Here is a 20,229-nt window from a genome sequence, read left to right on the forward strand (position 1 = left end):
GGTAAAACAGAAAGATATGAATGAACAAAAGAGTAAAAGAGAACGGAAAAATCACTGCTGATGCTGATCAATCCCCAACAGAGTGGTCTCATATGTTACCACGTCGGTCTCAATAGTGGTCAGCCTTGCTGTCGTTATGTCACATGCAGTGCCTCAATTTCTCTTTGGGTCGGTCAGCTCCATGGCAGGGCATAGCTACATGTGCCCCAAATCTGATTCATGGATGATAACTGGCCGCTACCCAAACATCTTTTGGGCAACATTTTACCAGTCCCACCTTTAGATAGGTACCTATACCCAAGAAGAGAGAGCGATCCCCCATTTTCAATCTTGTTTTCCCTTCTTCAGCCACCATTCCCTAACATATCCGAATGATCGGTACCGGATGCTCACAAGGAAGTCCCGAATTCATGGGTGCATGATAATCGCGATCTATTTTTCGTGCTCACCGTGGAAACTCTAGTCGATGTTACAATACATATGACAGATATGTATGCCCGATCATTGTAAATATGTAGGATGCGGAGGAAAACTTCCTGAATATTGTCTCATTAAGATTTAGGATGAAAACCCTTCGAAGGATTATCGTGTCAGTCGCATGTTCGGAGAAACGATTGCGTCCTAAACGGAGACCTGCATGCTCGTGATTGCTTCATGCATGGGAAACGCCTAGGATTACAACGTTGAACAATATGGCTACGAAATAAGCGACAGATGAAAGAGCATTCATCAAACATTTAGTTCATCGAGATCTCTATGTACATGAATTGGTAGAATCAAGATTAGACGATTCTTCAAGTCACGACAGCGTCTGCGAACATACTAGACCATCAATCGGGCTGATTAGATCCCCTCTCCATTTTCCTCTGAGCTGTCACTTTAGAAAGTTCCCACCTGTTTTGGCCATTATTTCATCATAGTAGCCTTGAAATGCTAACCACCCTTTTTCTGGTCCTATATTGAGTCAGCAATCTGTAAATTTCTCCCAAATAGAAGCCAAATATACCTCCGACTTGATCATAAGTAAAAGCTGCCTCCTCATCCCCAATGATCTTCTTCACCTTCCCACTACCTGAAGCTGCAGCATCAACAAGTAGCTGGGCATGACAGGTTTTATCGAGGCTAATGAACCAGAAGGCTGCCTCATCCACACTCTGTCCTACCGTTAACAGCCCGTGATTCTGTAAAATGCACGCCTTGCCGTCGCCCAAACTTTTCGCGATACGAATACCTTCTTCGCGGTCAAGTACAATCCCTCCAAAATTGTCATATACACTATGCGATTTGTAAAAGCGCAGAGAATCTTGAGTTATCATATCAAGAGGAAGACCGAATGCGCTGTAGGCTTTGCCATAGACAGAATGGGCATGGCAAGCAGCGTGTACATCGGGACGAGCTTTGTGAACTGCCAAATATCAGCTATCTTGAACAGGCCGATTGTGGAGTTCTTGTACCTTCAGAATGAATGGCAAACGCCGCAGCATTGATTGGCTCATCTCCAATTACCACATCTCCATCTTCGTTCACCAAGATAAGGTCTGATACACAGATTTGAGAGAAATGTTGAGAGAGGGGATTAAGCCAAAAGTGATCAGTAAGAATGGGGTCACGAACTGATCTATTCCAATTTAATTAGCTTCTTATCATCGGCGACTAAAATACTACTCGACGGCATTCTCACATATGGCCAGCAACCCCTTCATCGAAACCTCGATCGGCGAATCTGTCACATCTCAGTAACAATTCAAGTATCACAGTTTTTAAGAAGATTCTCACATCCTAAATGCAGCAGCCAAATGCTGTTTGCGATATAATCTCTCTTCTTCTAAACTTTCAAACCTCGGGTACGACCTGATTTTGAGCTTTTTGCCTGACACAGTCGTCCCCTTTGCGCCCACTCGACTATTATTTGCGGGTTCATTATCGAGAGAAGTCGCCGTTGGTGACATACTTTTGATAAGCTTATTATTGAAGGCACCTAAGTTTGTATAACGGTTCCTCAAGGGAAAAGGGCAATTTATAAATGAAGGCGGGAAGGTTGATGATTATCTCTTAGTGGGCGATCATGCTGGTGTTTCAGTGCTACCCACCTTACCCCGCCGCGGGGTATCGACAGCAGCGCAAGGTTCAATACGTTATCTATCTACAAGTACTACTGTATAATAATCCCCGAGACAACTTACAGATCATCTAACACTCCAGGTATCTTTGATCATTTTTTTAATATATAATCGCGTACTCAAGATGCGGTGTTATGCCTACTCCCTAGCAGATACTTTGATAAACATCAAGAAGTCTCGATAATGCGGGCGTCCGCACTTTTAAGCCCGGAATTCAATATGAACAATACCACTGCTTTTCTTCTACGACAGAAGCAATCACCTTCATTTGCTTTTGTGGCCTAGAACTGATTCTGAGAGATCCAATGGGTCTGGAACAAGAACTAGGTGTCACGGCCAAGTAAAGTTTTCACTGTCAGCTAGATCTAGGTGTTATATGATATGACTGATCATCCATCATATGAGTGTAGAACAACACGATTTCGACTGGCCGTTCCTCTGACATTCTCGCATCCTACAATCCATTCAAGGAACAGCTTTAAAGCCTTTCTCTTCTATCCAATACACCAAGTTCTACTATCTCAGGAGATCCAACTACAGACCCAGAGATCAAAAGTCGAGACGTTTTCTATCCTCGCACTACGACGGAATGGATCAATCTATCACAGTCTCGACTGAGATGGAACTTTGAGGTTGAGACTCTCTCGATCCTCGTCGGAAAATCGATGTTCTCTTTCCGGTTGGTGGGTTTTAAGATAGCGATGTATATGAAGTGAAATATATCGACGTGGATAACTTTGATGGGTCAATACGAAACGTATGGAATCTCCCAGATCCTCATCTAACCGTGGGAATGAGTTGGTTGTGTTGGTGTAGGTAGGTAAGATCAGAATCATGAGTGATTTTGGGCTGCCCAATACATTCAGTTGAAAGTTGACAGAGCACAACTCCCTTGGTCAACTCGAATATCCACATCACAAGCATCACGCAAAATGGTTACTTGTCAGTCACTGTATGCACAAATATAATATAAAGATCAAAAATGCTGACTTCATTCATCATTCTAAAAGCCAAACCACTGCAACAATTCCCCTCAAAACCCATCCATCATTAACCAAATAACACGGGGTATTCTTCAAACTTGTGATGGGTATGTAAAAGAAGTTTATCATAACATTTGTTGACCCTATAATCCTATGGAACCAGAAGCTTTAAATCCGCACCCAAACCAAACTCAACGAAATGTGTTGCTGTCTAGCGCCGCGTAATGCGTTGTGAATGTTCTTTGTATTCTTATAATGCCAATGCAAATGATTATATCCACCAATGTATGCTGATATATATCTACCACGGTATTATCTATTATATCTCAAATCTTAACGGTACGAAGAGAAATGATTTACAACATGAAAGCAGCAAAGAGACCACCCAACAAAGCGAAAGATCCAGTAGCAACCTTTGCTGAAGCAGCGCCAGTAGCGACAACAACACCACCGGAACCGGTCTTGGTAGCAGAAGCACCGGAGCTCAAGGTGACGTTGGATCCGGAAGGAGCAGTCCAGGTTCCGTTTGTAGCGGTTCCGTTGGTGGCTGGGGCAGCGGTTGGAACTGGAGCTGGAGTGGCGGTAGCGGTGGTGACGGTGCTGAAGTAGGAGCTTGGGCAGGATCCTGGGTGAGCTGGGTTGCATCCACCTGGGATACCAGAGATGCTAGAGAAGACAGAGCTGGTGGAGGAGGACAAGGCAGCGTGTGGCTCGGTGGTAGCAGAGGCAACGACAGAGGTTACGACGGCGGAGGTAGGAGCGACAACAGATGATGAGGCGGTGGTTGAAACGATGACGGAGGAAGAGGAGGAAGCAGCGGCTTTGATGACGAATGGGAATGACCATTGGAAGGTGTTGACATCGGAATCGAGGAAGATGGCAATACCGTAGGTTGCGAAGCTACCAACGGAAGCTGGGACGGTCCACTTGTATGATCCATCCAAGTTGTTGACGGAGGCTAAGTGTTTTCGTTAGTGCAGTTGTCCCAATCTTCAATGCATAGAGAGGAACTGTAACTCACTGGCAATGACAACAGGGTCGTAGTTCAAGGTAGCAGGGGAAGAACCCTCCAAGAGCTTGATGGTAACAGTTCCGGCGACGGAGTTGGGAGCCCAAGTGATATCCAAAACCCCTCCAACACTGACAACTTGACCGTTGGTTGGAACTGAGATAGCGTCAAAGCCAGGAGTTTGGGCAAAGACGGAGGAGATGGAGGCCAAGATGGCGGCGGAAACGAATTGGTAACGCATTTTGATATTAAGGGTTGATTGAGAAGAAGAAATTCAAAGAATGGACAGTATCAAAGATACAAAAGATTAAGGTTGGGGAAGAAGAAAAAAGGATTGATTTTCTTTTATTATTTTTCAGTCTGTAGTGAGTAAGAAAGAAGAGAGGAATGTCGGAAACTGGAAAGAGAGGATTCTTTAAACCACTTTCTCATTTCGCAAACTTACAGGTGCATGTGCCATTACCCTTGGCAGCACCACTTCTTACTTATGGGGAGGGAGGGGGGTGGCTCGGGAGTGTTCTAGGCTGGGATATAATTATACTTTTTAATAGAAGAAGGATTAAACGCTAGAGTCAGGATGTTGGATCCGGATTGGTTACAAAGTTACACGGAACCAAATTCGACGTGTTGATGATTGACACAAGAGAGATTTGAGTGAATTTGGTGTAAGATTTGGTTGACGGAGGATGGAATTGGAGGCGGAGGGTCATTAGACGAGATGTACCTTGGTGGGTTATAGATCATTTGATTCGAGGATTATGTTGGAAGCATAGGTAATTACTGAGGATAAAACCCTGAAAAAGGAAATTAGTATGACAAGGGTCAATTTTGCTCACTTCCATGGTACGTACGTACATACTGTTATACTGTTTTAATGCACGCACGTTACACGATTGGAAGAATAGAATAGTTGCCGTCTCATAATGTGATGATGGTGTAGATGATATGTGCTGAATGAAATTCAGATATTCTTCGGTTAACCCCTTCATCGATACCCAAAAGTCCGCATCAAGCGTCCAAATACTCGTATATCGGACATAGAATCAAGTAGATCACTCACCATTTAGTATTCCCTGTGGATAACCTTAATTCTAGGATGCGTTAATGCATTGATTTACAAGGACTAATGGAGGGTACCTGAGCCTTACGAAAAACAGTTAACTTTCCCCTGTAGGCGGGCAGGACTTACATGGAACCTAGTGTTTGCTGCAGACTGCAGCAGACAGAAGCTTAGCCTTTGCATCACCAATAAACGGGAAGGAAGGGGGAGGGGACGAAGCACAGTAACAAGGCTCAATCAGACTGAGTAAGCATAGCCTAAATGCGCAGAAACATCAAACATCTTCACGATACTCGGTGTCGTCTCAAAAAAAAAAACTTTACATCGAGTATCGCGTACCGACGGTCCCGACTCTATCATTTATACTCTTTTTAACGTCAGCCACCAAACTCTGTCTTATTATATTGGTAAATTCAGTGGATTGTATTTCAAATGTTGTTTGACTTTTACACTTTTGATTGCGACTTCTAGGAATACGAGATTAAAAATGATGTGGCCAACCAAGGAACAATGATTCAACTTGCAAGTGTCCACTCGTGCACAGAAGATGATTCCCACGGAGTAAAGTCTTTGCTTGGTACACTGAGTGGGTAGCAGTGGGTTTTGCTTGTTAGCTCTCGAGTCCACCAGTCTCCCCAAGTTGAACTGGTGAAGCAACTTTCGGTGATTGACTCCGAAGAGACGGAAAACACCCCTTTACCTACCATGATGGATAATTAGAATATGGACTGATAGTCTGATAGTCTGATATCACTTTTCTTTAGTCTAGCCGTCGCTCATTTCGACAGAGCGAGGAAACTTCGAAACGGATCGATACCAACCAATTGCCATGTTTAAGCGCTGTGACTCTAGAAGCCTAAACAACTGTCTGACTACGTGTGGACTTTACGTACAGCATATAACTGTCGGTAAGATTATAGCATAGGACTTACAATACCGTGGGTGCATTTTGTCCTGCGAGTGATCTAAAACATGTTTCGCCGACTTCGCGGTGCACATCGCCATCTGGGACAAGTTCTATCACTGATATAGCAATTCGAATGAATGTCATCGTGATTAACTTGCTAATCGCTACACATCCAGCATTGGATTGAAAAAAATCACGATGACTTCATGTTCGGGTCTCGAGTTATCTCACAACAAACACTAAAACGCACAAATCGCGGGGAAATTTGAGTCCTTTTCCTGGGCAATATATGACCTGTGGGATCCTCCTTGTTTTTGCCATGAAATCCAAATTAAAAACGATCTTGGGTGACATTATGAGTGAGGGGGGAACAAGGGTAAGTTTTGCTGATGAATTCTAGGCTTTGTTGATGCAATTTGTTTGTTCCGTGTGCCCAGAATTCTTCTCTCTCTCTTTCTCTCTTTCTCATCTATGGAATTGAAGAATTGGAAATGCTATGACAACTCGATGTGGCACGATTTGCGAATTTTGAAGAGACAAGCTTGAATCGAGAGTTGAAACGACAATCAATATAAGGTTGAGCGCAATGAGCGCCAGTTTGCGGGCACTGAGGTTGTCGATCTCGGTTTGATCGAGGAAAAATACCTGTCCTAGCATGGTCTGCTTTGTCTACTTCTTATAGTTTTTCGTCTCAATTATCATTATCGTTCCAAAATGTTGCAGCAAACCAAGGACGAGCAGTCTATCCTCACCGCCGATATTTCCAAATTCGACTACATGCGCCAATGAAAGAAATATGATGCCTGCAGCATGGATGTTTGCTGAAACGGAACAAGAATAGTCAGGGTGTCAACATGGCCGATTCTTCAGAACCGGTATAGCTGCCAAGTTCTTGACATTGGACATAAGAGTTCTCGCAATCTTGCTCAGCAACAGACCACATCAGTGTAGAACTTGTTGGAAGAAAATCGCGGACTGTTTGACGAGATCGACATGTGTTCCCGTGCGCTTTCATTTATCTAGCAATAAGTACACTCACCCACAGACCCGAGTTTTCAATAATTTTTTTTCAGATTTCCCGTCGAGTAGCAGTCCTACCTTGTAACTGTTGCCGCACTGCTTGTCTGCCCGAAAGCTCACTACCGGCAGAGGATACTCTTTAGTCAAGTTTTTCCTCGCTTTACATTCAAGTATGGTAAATCTGGGTAAAGTTTGTTAGCATATCATACGATGCTAAGTGGTATGATATCACGTCTACAATACCTCAAGACTTTTGATGGCAAGAAGGAGTAGGATACTTGGGTAGCTGATACGTGTCATATTTAGATTTCACTCGATCGTCTATATCGTGAAAGTAGTCAATGTTTCCTTTACAGCCTTTGAAAATATACAGGTATCCTGAACTCCATATTCATGATACCCACCTTTCGCCAAAACGCCATACTTGTTATTCAAACCCTTTGCTTTTTCCAACAAGTCTTCGGTAACTCTTACACCAATGAAATATACCATTGCTTCTGAAGTCTTACATGTCAACCTCTCCGCAATTGCCTCAATTGCCGTCCAAGTTCCCGGATTTGGCGGTCGTATTCATCTATTGTTGCTTTGTCCGCTGAAATATTGGGGTCCAGCCATCCTTTCTTCATACGTATTTGCGTAATATTTGACTGAATTTTCTCGCTTTGCGTCTCACTCAAAGAAGGAAAAGAGTCTAGTGACTTTTCTCTTCGAAGTTTAGGCGGGGAGCGTGGAGGCGGTGGGCTATCATTTGATGGCTGGCGATTTCCTCGGTTCCGATGGAGGGCTAGATCTATCGCGCTCGTAACACCTTCCGGAAGCTCGCCATCTGAAGACCACTGGGATCTCTCTGAGCTTTTTCTTGAATCTTGAGAGTCCGAACGCTTTGTTGAAGAGGGGCCTGCCTTGGCTCTTGCACGATCTTTTTCTTTGGGAGGCTTGGTACGTTCTTTCTTCTTGCCATGGTCATTGCTATTGCTATTGCCAGATGAAACGCTGCTGGATTCCCCATGTTTACGTTTTCCTCCTTCGTTGCCGATGGGGTTTCTACGAGAGGAAGATCTGGAAGACATTTCAAAGTTTTTAAGTTGATGGGAGTTGAAACAAAAAATGAGGTGCTTGAGATGATTGTTTAGACTCCGTGTCGTTGTACAGATGTGCAATTTGAATTCCACTTTGTGTATCGCGCTGCTTCTATATACAAGTAAAACTACGAAGTTACAAGAGCCGGTATTAATCCATCAAATTGCCACGTTCTAGGCAGAGTGCTTTTCGCAACGATCTCTTCATACGATCTGGATTGACTACTCTTATGTCCTCCTTACACCAAATCAAGACAGGCCATTAATCGCAAATTGGGCCTGTATCCGTCATGCTCACCAGTACACGTCCCTATCTTCGAAGAAAAGTAAAATCAGAAAACAATATTATTGACAGAACCTTGCAGGCCTCGAGTTGTCCGTCGGTAGACCTGGCCAGCTCATATCGACCGCAAAATTTGTCACACGACCCTAGGGGACAAACGTGGTTTGAATCGGCATTTTGAAAGCTAAAAAGGTCAGAAACTCGGTCAAAGTACTCAGAATACCACAATTACAAGACAATCAATTCCAGAGTGCCAGGCAACTCATAACGGCAATGATCTTTGGCTTTTGCGTCATCTTTGGCACAGTATGTCAAATTCGTCAATAATATATAAGCGCCTTGAATACAATACAATACTACGTTTCTCCCGCGACAAAAAGTCATCTCTCCACCCTAGCTTCGTCTGAAGCCTCTATTTCCAAATTGTTACTTTAAACTAGCTTTTATTTAAACCTCAATTCGTTTCTCTTGGTGTAGCCTAACTCTCAATTTCCTCTTTTGCATACCAACACTCGAATCGTTACCCAGACCAACCGCGCGAGTGGCCTTCCGTTCACTCTACTACGTGCTCGTACGGCTCAACGATTGACCCTTTTCGTACCCACCACCGACAAGCTTTCGGCTCTAATAGTCGGCTCTCTGAGTGGCCGACTAATTCCTAGTTGAGGAAAACAGCTGTCCCCGAAAGCAATTATCCCCATAAGAATGTTGATAGGTTTCCTCACTAACACTGGTAAATTCATGCATTTTCTATTTGAAACCCCTTTTAAGAAGAGGTACGTTCGGGGACAATCGCTTTCGCCGACTAGGAACTAACTGGCTGTTCAGAGAGTCCAATTTAAGTAGTATATGTATATGCAAAGATATCAGACGTCATGTGATTCGTGCATATATCTCACCCGAGAGTTAGAGACACTTCTGCCTGGGCAAGGGGTAAGCTGTTAGAACAATTCATCAACATGGTTTTCCAGATACTTAAGGTTTACTACATATGGGTAGTGGCTAAGATGAATCCAAATTCACTCGCTCTCAAAAGTAATTGTAATATTCCCCAGTATCAAGATTGCACACAGAGAAAGCTTTGATGTAATTAGGTTCATTACTTGTCATCAAGAGAAGGAATCATGTCTCTGAAATCTAGAAAAATCTCAAAATGACATGAATGATATATACTGTAGTATATACCAACGAATTTCATTACAAAGCCATCACAGCACCCACAAGACCGACAGCCAAACCTCCACAAATGCTCAACATATCAACACCCAATGCACCAGCAGCACCCGTCTCGACAGTGACCGGAGCATTCGAGCTTGCACTCGCCGATTCTGTCGTCGCCGAAGCCGACCCAGTCGTCGAAGTCTTCTGAGTTCCACTTGCCGTCTGCGACGCGCCGGTAGCCGATGCAGATGCAGCTTCAGTAGCAGTTGCGCTTGCTATCAAATCGCCAAACCCATTTTTGCTGGCGATGCTCAGTTCGGCCGTGTAGATGGAACCGATGAAGCTGGCGAGAGGAGAAGGCAAAGCAGTCAGCACGGATGTATTTGGAGTTTCGCCATCCCTGACGTCGGATAGGAGGGACTCTTGTAAGGCTTCAAGAGAGCTGAGAGCAGCGGTGTCGGTGGCAAGGCTGGAAACTATGGGTTGAGTTGCAAGGTCGACGATGTATGATTGGAGGTCATCAACTAGAGCTTGGGTTTGACTTGGGGGAGAGAGCGTTAGTAAAGGTACGGTTGACATACACAAAAAGGGAATATCACTGGATTTGAAAGGGAATGAAATCCCAAGTTTTGAGAGATGTAGGTAGAGAGGCAAGACAAACATACGATGCAGATGGGGTCGTTGGCTCTGGAGCTGGAGCTGGAGACGCTGAGGCAAAGGCAATGAGCCCAGCGACGAGAAGTGAGTCTGAGAAGTGCATTCTGCAGTTATTGAAAACAGTTACGTTGATTGGTTCACGCAATGAAATGAAAGCTTTATTTTGACCGTTTTTCACGTGAAATAGAATAATGGAAAGACTGTTGAATGTGGCACAAAAAAGCTGAGGAAGAGCAGGCGGAGAAATGGATTAAAGTAATGCTATTTAGCCCCCACAAAAGATGATCTGGATGCCTAGCATCCCGTGATTCCGTTTTAAACGGTTGAAAATTAGAATTCATGTTCCGGGGAAAGATCAATTGGTTACCTTGTACGATTAACCCCTGAGGCTCGGCGAATGTGACATTCTAGGAGAAGTAATTTGATGCTGCTCTTTCTTGGAAGTATTGCATATTTCGCACGTGTAGTAAGCTACCTAGGCTCACAAGGATATCTGATTCGATGGAAAGTAATGGTGGGATGATGCTGAGACCCACAATATATCAGCCGCAATTCCGCTTTCAATGTGCTGTGCGCGCATTAAGCATCCTGCTGTGCTCTCCAAGCTTCAAAACGCAGGCCACTTGGAGAGCCAAGGATTTTTCGATACTCCGAGAGGTTATGTTTCGATGTCGGCCGTTGACTGCCCAAGGAGCTTCAATGACGTAGTAATATGGCTTTCAGATTTTTCGAGACCCCTTACTGTAGTCGGTCAAAATATCCAGCTGAGTTCACACTCTTTTACCAGCCCTAATAAGATCTGACACTTTTGGTGGTAATATTAATGCACTTCGGTCGTTTCTTGAATAGAAATCTACTAACACCATTGCTGTCTTCTCAGGAAGGTCTTCGTGAACAAAATGACCGGCCTCGGGGAAAACTTGCAGCGCATACTTCCCTATTGATTGTCAATCTAAGCCTGCTCTTTCCAGACTTCATATAGAAAGATGGTTCTTACCTTGCATTTGTCCGATTGTCAACTCCTTATCAAGTCTATCTGTACCTGCAAGCAGTAATAGCTTTCCACCTCTGGCCTCAAGAAACTTCTTGCTAAGTCCAACAAACCAACCTTCCCAAAATGGTTGAGTAGCTCCCAAATTTGTGCGCCATGTCCACGATCTTGATCCACTGGCTTCTTCGTTGTGCTTCAGTAGCCCAGGCACACTCGTCCGCGCTGACAACGAATTGCGTATTGTTCTCGACCTCATGTGCCACTCAATGCCAGATTGCAGTGAAGGGAAGCCTAGTGGACGAGTCGATAAGTAAGTTTGCATGCTTTGTAGAGCATCCATAGCAGAGCCCTCAACTACATCAAGAACTGCGTATCCAAGAACTGAGTTGCCAAGTTTCCCGCCCTCTGCAACATCTGTAATCACTGCACCGCCAAGAGAATGACCAACAAGTACAAGAGGCGGAAGTTGCTTCCATTTCATTTTGTCTTTTGTGGCTTCAATGACATATAACAAATCCGAACTCAAGGTCTCTAGACTGAGATCGAGAAGTTCTGTCTCTGGAGAGATATCCGTAGAACCATGACCTCGAGCATCAAGAGAAAGTACACCAGCAGAAGGTAACTTTTTTCGAATCTCCGACGTCAAAACAGCAAACGAGAGGCCGGATGATCCTGCTCCATGATGTGTGATAAATAAAGGTGCTGACCCAACAGGAGATGTGAGATATGCATGATGCATTATCGTCTCTGCTTCCAACTTGTGCTCGAGAAACAGTTCTCGTTCAAAATAAGTCGTCCACGGTATCTGGTCCATCGTTCGTTTATTGGGAACACTGATGGTATAGAATGTATCAGCCCGGCACAAACAATGAGCAATAAGCAAGTACAAACCCTTGCGGCCGAGCAAACAAGTTCTGATTCGAGGATGGTATGATGGTGCCAGTAGATGAAGCTGAAGATGCCGAGGAAGAATCGTCATCTATTGGAAGATCGGGTAGTTCACTAGGCATATCAATCTCTTCTTCTTCTTCTTCGTCGGCCTCATTGAATTCTGGCGGAGCAAATTTTGGTAGCTTAGGCTTAACAAAGGACCTTTGTAAATCGCTCATCTTGAAGTTTATTTGCAGAAGTCAACTCTGCGAAAAATTACTTGCATCGGGTGGTGAAAATCATTTGTGAGGGAAGAAATTCAAGTCTAAGCTATCAACTGAAAATCCAATTAAAGAAATCTCAAATTTGTGTAGGAAGTTCCAGAGGGGGTGAGAAAAGAAAAGATGGATAGCTAAAAGCCATGATGTCGTCAGCCACAGAAAACACCCACCAGCCATTCGATGTGTAGGTAGATAAGATAAGAGCATCCAATTGCTTAGTAATATCAAGACGGCGAGGATGCGCTCGAGTATGTCATCCATCGTCTGAACTGAACGCATTCCTGAAGATGGACAGGAAGGCAATTGGTTGAGGTTAGTAGCACCAAAAAGCATGATTTATTATGTACCTGGTATATATTGTGTGACACAGTATGTATACCGCGCAACCTTATTTTAGGTATGTAGGTTGTAACCGTGACCATCTATCATACAATACAATGTCTCGATATACCGACCTACCACGTGCCCACCCACCTAGGTTAGCTGGAGGTACTTGTTATTATTGATACCTGGTGTACTAGGCACTGAGCTATGGCACAAAGAAAAATGACATCATCCCCTTCAATTCCCTCGGTCCTCCCTCTCCATAACAACCTGATTCATTGACCTCCGCCTCCTTCATATGTGCTGCGTATCTATCCATCAATGATCATTGATCAAGCCTCAAAATCTAAAACCAATACTACGCACGGGAAGAGGAACAAGAACAAGGTCAAGGTTAAGAAGCAGCAGCAGCATCAGCAGCAGCAGCAGCAGCAGAAGAATGCTGGTGGTAGGTAAACAATCACAATCCACATACACATACAAATACCGGTATCTACCACACACAAAAGCTACCTAGCTTCATCAACGCGCACGACGCCAGTTCCATTGGGCTTAGATCAACAACAAAACGATCTTCTTTCCTTGCTTGATCTTGATCTTGAGCTTTAGTTCATTTCTGACATTGTCTTAACTCTTAACATTCTCGGTGCCCAGGTTATCTGCCTCTCTAGTATCTCATGGTAACGATTGATCTCCTTTTTAAATCTATTTTCATTTCATCTTTCTCCTCAGGAGATTTTGATCTCTTATTATTTCATATCAGTCCTTTCATCTCTTCACTCACGATATAGCTTATCGTGGTTGTTGTCGCAGAAGTCTCTCCACAATCAGGAGTTCCTCGACATAGTTATCATGGCTTCCTCCTTATGGGGTTCCAAGAAGGATAGCGAACATCTTTCAGCTTCTGGAAGTGTGCATTCTCGTCCTCATTCTCAAAATGGAGATTCAAATGAACCTGTAGCTTCTCACCAAGTACATCCTCAACCTCATTATTCTCATGAAGCTGACGAGCGTACTCGTCTACTTCCACCAAGCCGTGATGGTTACTTGAGTCCCGATGATCCAGCTGTAAGCTTCTCGCCCCCTTCTGTTTAATCCGCCACCAAGGTTGCAATCTCCCGATGAGATGTTTATTGTAATCTTATGCTAATAGGTTATTTATATAGGTATCTCCATATAATCTATGGAGCGTACGATTTTTGCGATACTTCACAGTTTTGTTCGCCATCATCACATTTCTGTGGTGGGTGTTGCTGCTGGTATCAATCTTCGTTTCTCCTCCAGGCATGCACTCGAGAGGCTCTGGTTTCTTCGACTTCTCATATACTACTTTGACCCTCGGTCTGCTACTCATTGTGCTTCTCTTCTTTTCGACGCCTTCCAAAGCGGCACAAGTAACATGTCTTGTCATCGCCGTGATTCTATTGGTCGACATGATAATGATTGTCGCTGTCCCACGTCTTCGTGTAGAGGAGGGATGGGTTGGAATTGCTAGTGTTGTCTGGGCCCTGCTCATAGCTATATGGACGATTGTTACAGATCGAGTCGTAGCGGCTGGCAAAATAGAAGAGGAGGAGCGCTTAACTGGCCGAGCAGAGACTCGCCGAACACTCAGAGAATGGTGTTCCGTCTTGATATCTACAATCATTCTTGTAGTTTTGGCAATTGTCACCATTCTCTTGTCGGCTACACTTATCTTGAGATCTCGCGATGCCTCCCTTGCGCCACCAGGAGAGCGATATTACGTCGATGGTGACAAATACCAAATACATGTCTATTGCGAAGGTAATCTTACGGATTCAAAGGGCAAGAAGAACCCAACAGTTTTATTTGAAGCTGGCGAAGGACCGTTCGAGCATGGCATGCTTCAGATTGCAACGAATGCTTTTGTCAATGGAAGCATCAGCCGATATTGTTATTCTGATAGACCTGGAATCGCATGGTCTGACAATGCGCCATCTCCGTTCTCAGCAGGCATGGCAGCGGACGCACTTTCAGAAGCTCTAGCTCGCGCAGGCGAAGAAGGCCCCTGGATTCTTGCTAGTGCAGGAGTAGGCAGCATCTATAGTCGTATATTCTCCTCCCGACACGCTCGTGAAATTGCAGGTCTTCTTCTCATCGACCCTCTCCACGAAGATCTTCTCTACCGTCTCGGCACACCACAGAGAGGCTTTGTTCTCTGGGGTCGTGGCATTCTCTCACCTCTCGGTCTGGATCGTACACTTGGCGCCATTTTCAATGGCCGCACCCGTGAAGATCGAGTATTCGGACGTTCAGCTTATCAAGGTGGAAAGTTTCTCAAGGCTAAACTTCAAGAATCTCTGGTCGCAAATTCATTGACGAAGAATGAGGTTAGTAGTGCAAGGAATATACAGTATCCAAGTACACCACTTGTACTGATTAGTTCCGGCATTGAGGTCAGGAGAAGTAATGAGTGGGAGAGGAAGCAAGAAGATCTTAGTCACTTGACGGACAACCTGAAAAGCTGGGATGTGGTCAAAGGAGCTCCTTCGGAGGTATGGAAGACGCTCGATGGAAGGGAGATCATCGAGAAGAGGTTGAAGAAGTTGGTCAAAGGAGCTGCGGACTTTGAATTGATGGAGTAGTTAAATTGATAATGGGCGAGGGTGCGCGTGAGCAACGAGGATGAAGATATAAGCACATGAGCACATGATGGGCATGAACATAAACGTCTCTTTTGTGGTTCTCGATTATTGGTTGGTACATTTGCATTTCTGCTTTGGTGCTGGATGGTCGGGTTGGATGGACTTCATCTTCTTTTACGATTAGTTCACTTGTTTAACTATGTAATTAATGCATACCATTCTTTTGAAGCTTTACTTAGATATGACTTCTGTGAAATGATAAGCCATTTGAACAGATTAGTAGGATGTCCAAGCAACATCCTAAATTGTAATCTTGATCCGCTAGGAACCATCCACTTTGATTCACCTCATATGGTCCGTCCAGTCACACCTACATAGTACCGAGATGTACCATCCCTATTCACTTCTAGTATTTACATTTAAACAAGCAACACTAATAAGGTCCCCTCAAAACTCATGTATTTCCATCAAGAGACCTTTCTTAAAAGACAGTCCGTTCCAAATTTCAACTTGAAGTAAGAATGCAAAAGTTTCTCAAGTCAACAGATATGCAACAAAAGTCAGAGATACTATGAGCAGCCAGAACCTCCCTTGCTTGATAACATCAACGGTAACCATCACAGGCTTGTGTTAATCTTCATCTATTCATATTAATCTATACTATGAAGAGGTAGGTCATGATACATACTATAGCTACATACGCTTTTCCTAACATCGTTTCCGTGTCTGCTTTTCATGGTAACCTGAACGCCAATACCTTTGCTATACATATACCACACCAAATTATCTTTCGGAACTATGATATCATGTCAAACACCGATCAAGAACTGCCTAGAATGTTGGATATCCTTAAAGACAGGTCGAGAATGGTGAGATGTTCGTCTGCACCATCCACGAGTCGTTTGTCTGCTTCTGAAAAGAGAGCTACGATTTTGTTCTTGTGGGAGTCGGCGATCAATTCGGAGTTGATGATGGTTTGGTACAGCTGTTGCGTGTGTTAGCTTTTATCACGTTTTGCGAGGGAAGGAAAAAAACCATACCTGCGAGACGACTTGTGTGCCACTCCACCCATCTGCCACCATATCAACGACTACTTTGGATACAGCTTCATATACAACTCCTCTCGATCTCGGTTGCATGGCCTTGACCAATTTCTCAATCGTGTTATCTGGTATAACTCCTGCAATATCTTCCACGCTGCTCACTGTAACCATCTTCTCATCCACATCCATTTTATCTGCATTGTGCCTCTCTTCGCCTTCCGGACTAACCGCTCCCACCAACCTCGCCGCACTCTGCAAATATGTAATCGCTTTTCTCAAATCTCCCTCGCTGCACTTAATCAGCGCTTCCACCGCTCCCTCCTCCAACCTAACACCCTCCTTATCCGCGATTTCCCTCACTCTAACCACCGCATTCCCCTTGTCCAAGCTCTTGAACCGAAACTTGCTACACCTACTCGCCAAGGGATCAATAATCCTCGTCACATAGTTGCAAATCAAACAAAATCTCGTAATCCTACTGTACGTCTCCATCGTTCTTCTCAACGCACTCTGCGCATCCTGCGTCATACTGTCCGCCTCATCCAATATAATAATCTTGTAAGGTGGACACGGATACTTCTGACGATATGCGGGCGAGGGATTGGAAAGCTGCATGCGAGCGAAATCTTTCACTTTTTCACGGACAATAGATATACCTCGTTCGTCGGAAGCGTTCAGTTCGAGGACGCGGGATTTCATGAGTTCGGGACCGTAGAGTTCTTTGGCGAGAGCGAGAACCGTAGATGTTTTACCTGTACCTGGAGGGCCATAGAAGAGCATATGCGGGAGCTGGGAGAGGAAATGTTAGAGCTGGTTGGAGGAGGGGGAAAGGAAGGTGCTAACATTGGAGGATTGCAGTGTGCGTTGCAGAACAGTGATGGTATGATCTTGCGCCGTAACATCTCCTAGGCCTTTGGGCCGACTACAAAATCCATTAGTAAAGTTATTGAAGATAGAGATCGCACTCGAAACAAGAGACTAACTATTTCTCGACCCATGGTTGCATGCGATTATTTTTCTTAGCTTCTTCTTTTGCATTTGTGGTGCCGTTTGAGGCAGCTTCCGCCTTACGAGCTTTGATATCAAAGAAGCTAGCCATGTTGAAGAAAATCGTGAGGTTTTCTAAGATTTACAAGTCGTAAGAAAGTTTGGATTTCAGATAATGGAAAGTGTATTCAAGGGAGACGCGTCGTGAAATTCCACTCTACGCGACATTTTTAGCGCGAGGCTACAACATCAAGAGATAATAGGCTGTCTCATCACACGCATTATAATATATACACAATAATCCTATAGTCTGTCATTTTGATTCGAAAACCATTGGTATGAAAGGGAGTGTTCATTCGAATCATATTGTATGGTACTGTGAAATCTAATACCAGATTTAGCTCCAACAATGGCTATCTAGTACCTGCACCTAACAGAAATATTTTGCTTTAGCAAATCTAGCCAGAAGAATAGTTCTGCCAGCTGAACCTGCGAGCGGATTCTGCTCGGTGTTATATAGACCTCAATTGAGCCCACAATCTACACACTCACAATCTTAACAAACCATCTTTATTGACTTAAAATAATATTGCTTAATCAAGTCTGAAAGTCTCAACGTGGCCATTGATGTTTGAATCCTGAAAATCACAACCTATGAGATCAATCTCCTATGATTGTGATCAATCCGAAGTCAAATCGTCTGTCCTTATAACTCCAAGATTGCCATCCAGAGTAGACCAAAGTCCGCCGATATTCGAGATTCCCAACTTTTGTCTGCCTGCATCTCCTTCTGCGCCTTGTTCCTCGGGGAGACACCCCAAAAGACGCTGAAGATCGTTGAGAGTCTGATAAGCTCCTGCAAGAGCAGATTCCCCATCTTCCAATCTTTCCAAAACTGCTTCCTTGGTCGCAATGCTACTCGATTCAGCTGCAAAGACCCAAGCTTTGGCTCGGCTGGATAAAGTTGGCTTATCACTATTCGAAATTTCCTGTTCGAAGGAAATCGGCTCCCCCAGTCTTTTCCGTTGAGGATTGTTGACAGTCTGCATGGGATAGGTAGGTAAGAGATGACTTTCGTCGACTAGCCTGTCTAGATCTTTACTGGCTTCTTTGCCCTGCTTTGCGAGACTGCTAGTGAGATAAGATCTTTGTTGTATAGTAGATTTCTGCTCATTTGAAATGAGAACCAGATCTTCTAGGTAAGAAAATGTCGACGCGTTTCTGGTACTAGAGGTATCATTCGTAGGCTCATCTAGGAGCATGTCAGAGGAATCATCTGTTCCGACTTCTTCGGGGAGTGATGTAGTAAGATTTTCAGTAGCAGCGACAATTAACCTTTTCCTAATTTCAAGGTATTGTCCATAAAGTTTCTTTATGGATGCAAGCTGAGATCCGATGTATTCCTTCCCGATATTCTCAGGCACGCTAGGATTTTGTCCCTCTGATGCTGCTGGCGAGTCTCCAGCCTTTCCTAATTCCGTCTCAATCCAGTTTATCAATTCATTACGAGTTGTTTCCAGTGCTTTCTGTCGATTACCCTGTTCTTGCTGATCTTTTGGTGTGCTAGCATCAGTTCTGACTTTTGCCAATAATTTTTGTTCTTTTTTGAGAAGAAGTTGTGCACGTAAAACTGACTTCTCTAATCGATCGACGAGCGATTTCAAATCAGTCCTCTCAGAATCTTGAAGATGTTCTATCGGTGCCATAACGCTGGGTGGTACTGGCGGTAAGGAACCAATATTTTTCAGCACGTCCACGCTCTTCAAGTCGAGATAATCTTGTGTCGCTGCAGGCTTCTGTGCAAGTTGATCCACGACATCTTGAATGATGCGAAAACGTTCCTTCTTCTGACGTCGCTTTTCTAAATCTAAGAAAGCATGTACAGATATCTCCTTGGATGTAACTTTATCGTGAGTCTTTGCTTGAATCTCGCTGTGAGATTCTGGCTCATCACGCTGTGAACTGATCGCTGCAAAGTCTCTTTGAGCCTTCAAATTAGCTTGAAGGCTGCGTAGATAATCATGCTGGACGCCCGGAAAGCCCAATCCTTGTTTCACTTCAGAGGTAGGTTCTGCAAGAGACAAAGTTGCAGGCGTCAAGAATGTATCTCCAGAGTTCACGTTAGAATTCAAGTGAGCAGCGAGGACATGCCGAACATGTAGAGCATCCTGTCTTTGCTTTATATAAGGGCTCAAGGTATGATGTATTTGTCTGATACCCTCGGGAAGCGTTGCCAAATCATCCATTTTGGTCAAAACATAAATCTTGATATAAATTTCGGATACCTGACTCCTGATGTCCTGGTGTGCTGGTGTGAAAATGTATAGGCTGTGTTGCTCCAGGCAAAGTTGTATTTACTTTACTTTATGATTGAATGGTCTTGTTGACGTGTAGCGGCATATGGCCCCGCTTGGTTCGTGGCATATAAAATCGAACCAACAACAATTTAATATATAGTCGTCTCAACTGTTAACTTGTCAACAGGATATCTCACATATCATTTCATTTCATTTTGTAAGTTTTCAAGATATTACCGAATTTTATTTTATGAATCCATTGAAATTTTTATTTACAACTAGGACCTATATTTTGGAAAGTGTGCTAATCTTCTTCCCTAAAAAATACCTACCTAGGTAGGCACGAGGCGGCAGACACACTAGCGCCTATCAAAAGTAAATTTAGTGGCCTCGCGTTAAACCTTAATTTTGCGAATTTTGGGAACTGGAAGACCTCTTCTAGTAAACTGATATCAAAATACCCTCCATTGTGGCGTCTGTTAAATTTCTTTGCATACCTTCTTTGATTCATCAGTATATTGGAGATAACTTTCATAATCCATGTTTTAAAG

General features: G+C 43.9%; 8 protein-coding genes across 8 annotated transcripts; 1 reads left to right on the forward strand and 7 right to left on the reverse strand.

Annotated features, from left to right (window-relative positions):
• Positions 1-874: 874 nt before the first annotated feature.
• On the reverse strand, positions 875-1,949 carry EAF02_000327 (uncharacterized protein; the record flags this gene model as incomplete). The annotated part of the gene is made up of 5 exons (XM_038896375.1): positions 875-954; positions 1,007-1,405; positions 1,455-1,618; positions 1,682-1,723; positions 1,777-1,949. 5 exons carry the CDS (start codon positions 1,947-1,949, stop codon positions 875-877), a joined length of 858 nt encoding a protein of 285 aa, XP_038763234.1.
• Positions 1,950-3,089: 1,140 nt separating this feature from the next.
• On the reverse strand, positions 3,090-4,574 carry EAF02_000328 (uncharacterized protein). Its single transcript, XM_038896376.1, has 2 exons — positions 4,125-4,574; positions 3,090-4,061 (listed from the first exon to the last, which is right to left on the reverse strand). The coding sequence occupies exons 1-2, from the start codon at positions 4,351-4,353 to the stop codon at positions 3,460-3,462; spliced, it is 831 nt and encodes a 276-aa protein (XP_038763235.1). The 5' UTR covers positions 4,354-4,574; the 3' UTR covers positions 3,090-3,459.
• A 3,037-nt stretch (positions 4,575-7,611) lies between these two features.
• On the reverse strand, positions 7,612-8,169 carry EAF02_000329 (uncharacterized protein; the record flags this gene model as incomplete). The annotated part of the gene is made up of 1 exon (XM_038896377.1): positions 7,612-8,169. One exon carries the CDS (start codon positions 8,167-8,169, stop codon positions 7,612-7,614), a length of 558 nt encoding a protein of 185 aa, XP_038763236.1.
• Positions 8,170-9,658: 1,489 nt separating this feature from the next.
• On the reverse strand, positions 9,659-10,382 carry EAF02_000330 (uncharacterized protein; the record flags this gene model as incomplete). Its single annotated transcript, XM_038896378.1, has 2 exons — positions 9,659-10,163; positions 10,288-10,382. The coding sequence occupies 2 exons, from the start codon at positions 10,380-10,382 to the stop codon at positions 9,659-9,661; spliced, it is 600 nt and encodes a 199-aa protein (XP_038763237.1).
• Positions 10,383-11,049: 667 nt separating this feature from the next.
• EAF02_000331 (uncharacterized protein) lies at positions 11,050-12,551 on the reverse strand (the record flags this gene model as incomplete). The annotated part of the gene is made up of 3 exons (XM_038896379.1): positions 12,162-12,551; positions 11,277-12,103; positions 11,050-11,216 (listed from the first exon to the last, which is right to left on the reverse strand). The coding sequence occupies exons 1-3, from the start codon at positions 12,377-12,379 to the stop codon at positions 11,050-11,052; spliced, it is 1,212 nt and encodes a 403-aa protein (XP_038763238.1). The 5' UTR covers positions 12,380-12,551.
• Positions 12,552-13,597: 1,046 nt separating this feature from the next.
• Positions 13,598-15,351, forward strand: EAF02_000332 (uncharacterized protein; the record flags this gene model as incomplete). The annotated part of the gene is made up of 2 exons (XM_038896380.1): positions 13,598-13,813; positions 13,912-15,351. 2 exons carry the CDS (start codon positions 13,598-13,600, stop codon positions 15,349-15,351), a joined length of 1,656 nt encoding a protein of 551 aa, XP_038763239.1.
• An 820-nt stretch (positions 15,352-16,171) lies between these two features.
• EAF02_000333 (uncharacterized protein) lies at positions 16,172-17,493 on the reverse strand (the record flags this gene model as incomplete). The annotated part of the gene is made up of 4 exons (XM_038896381.1): positions 16,172-16,336; positions 16,392-17,183; positions 17,238-17,316; positions 17,378-17,493. 4 exons carry the CDS (start codon positions 17,491-17,493, stop codon positions 16,172-16,174), a joined length of 1,152 nt encoding a protein of 383 aa, XP_038763240.1.
• Positions 17,494-18,061: 568 nt separating this feature from the next.
• Positions 18,062-19,627, reverse strand: EAF02_000334 (uncharacterized protein; the record flags this gene model as incomplete). Its single annotated transcript, XM_038896382.1, has 1 exon — positions 18,062-19,627. One exon carries the CDS (start codon positions 19,625-19,627, stop codon positions 18,062-18,064), a length of 1,566 nt encoding a protein of 521 aa, XP_038763241.1.
• Between the last annotated feature and the right edge of the window lie 602 nt (positions 19,628-20,229).

Source organism: Botrytis sinoallii (genome assembly GCF_014898435.1).
Source record: "Botrytis sinoallii strain Bc 23 chromosome Unknown BSIN_001, whole genome shotgun sequence".
Lineage (NCBI taxonomy): Eukaryota > Fungi > Ascomycota > Leotiomycetes > Helotiales > Sclerotiniaceae > Botrytis > Botrytis sinoallii.

Coding starts and splice junctions, on each gene's coding strand:
- EAF02_000328 (XM_038896376.1), bottom strand. CDS start 4,353: ATGCGTTACCAATTCGTTTCCGCCGCCATCTTGGCCTCCATCTCCTCC. Junction 4,062..4,124: donor CGACCCTGTTGTCATTGCCA/GTGAGTTACAGT, acceptor GAAAACACTTAG/CCTCCGTCAACAACTTGGAT.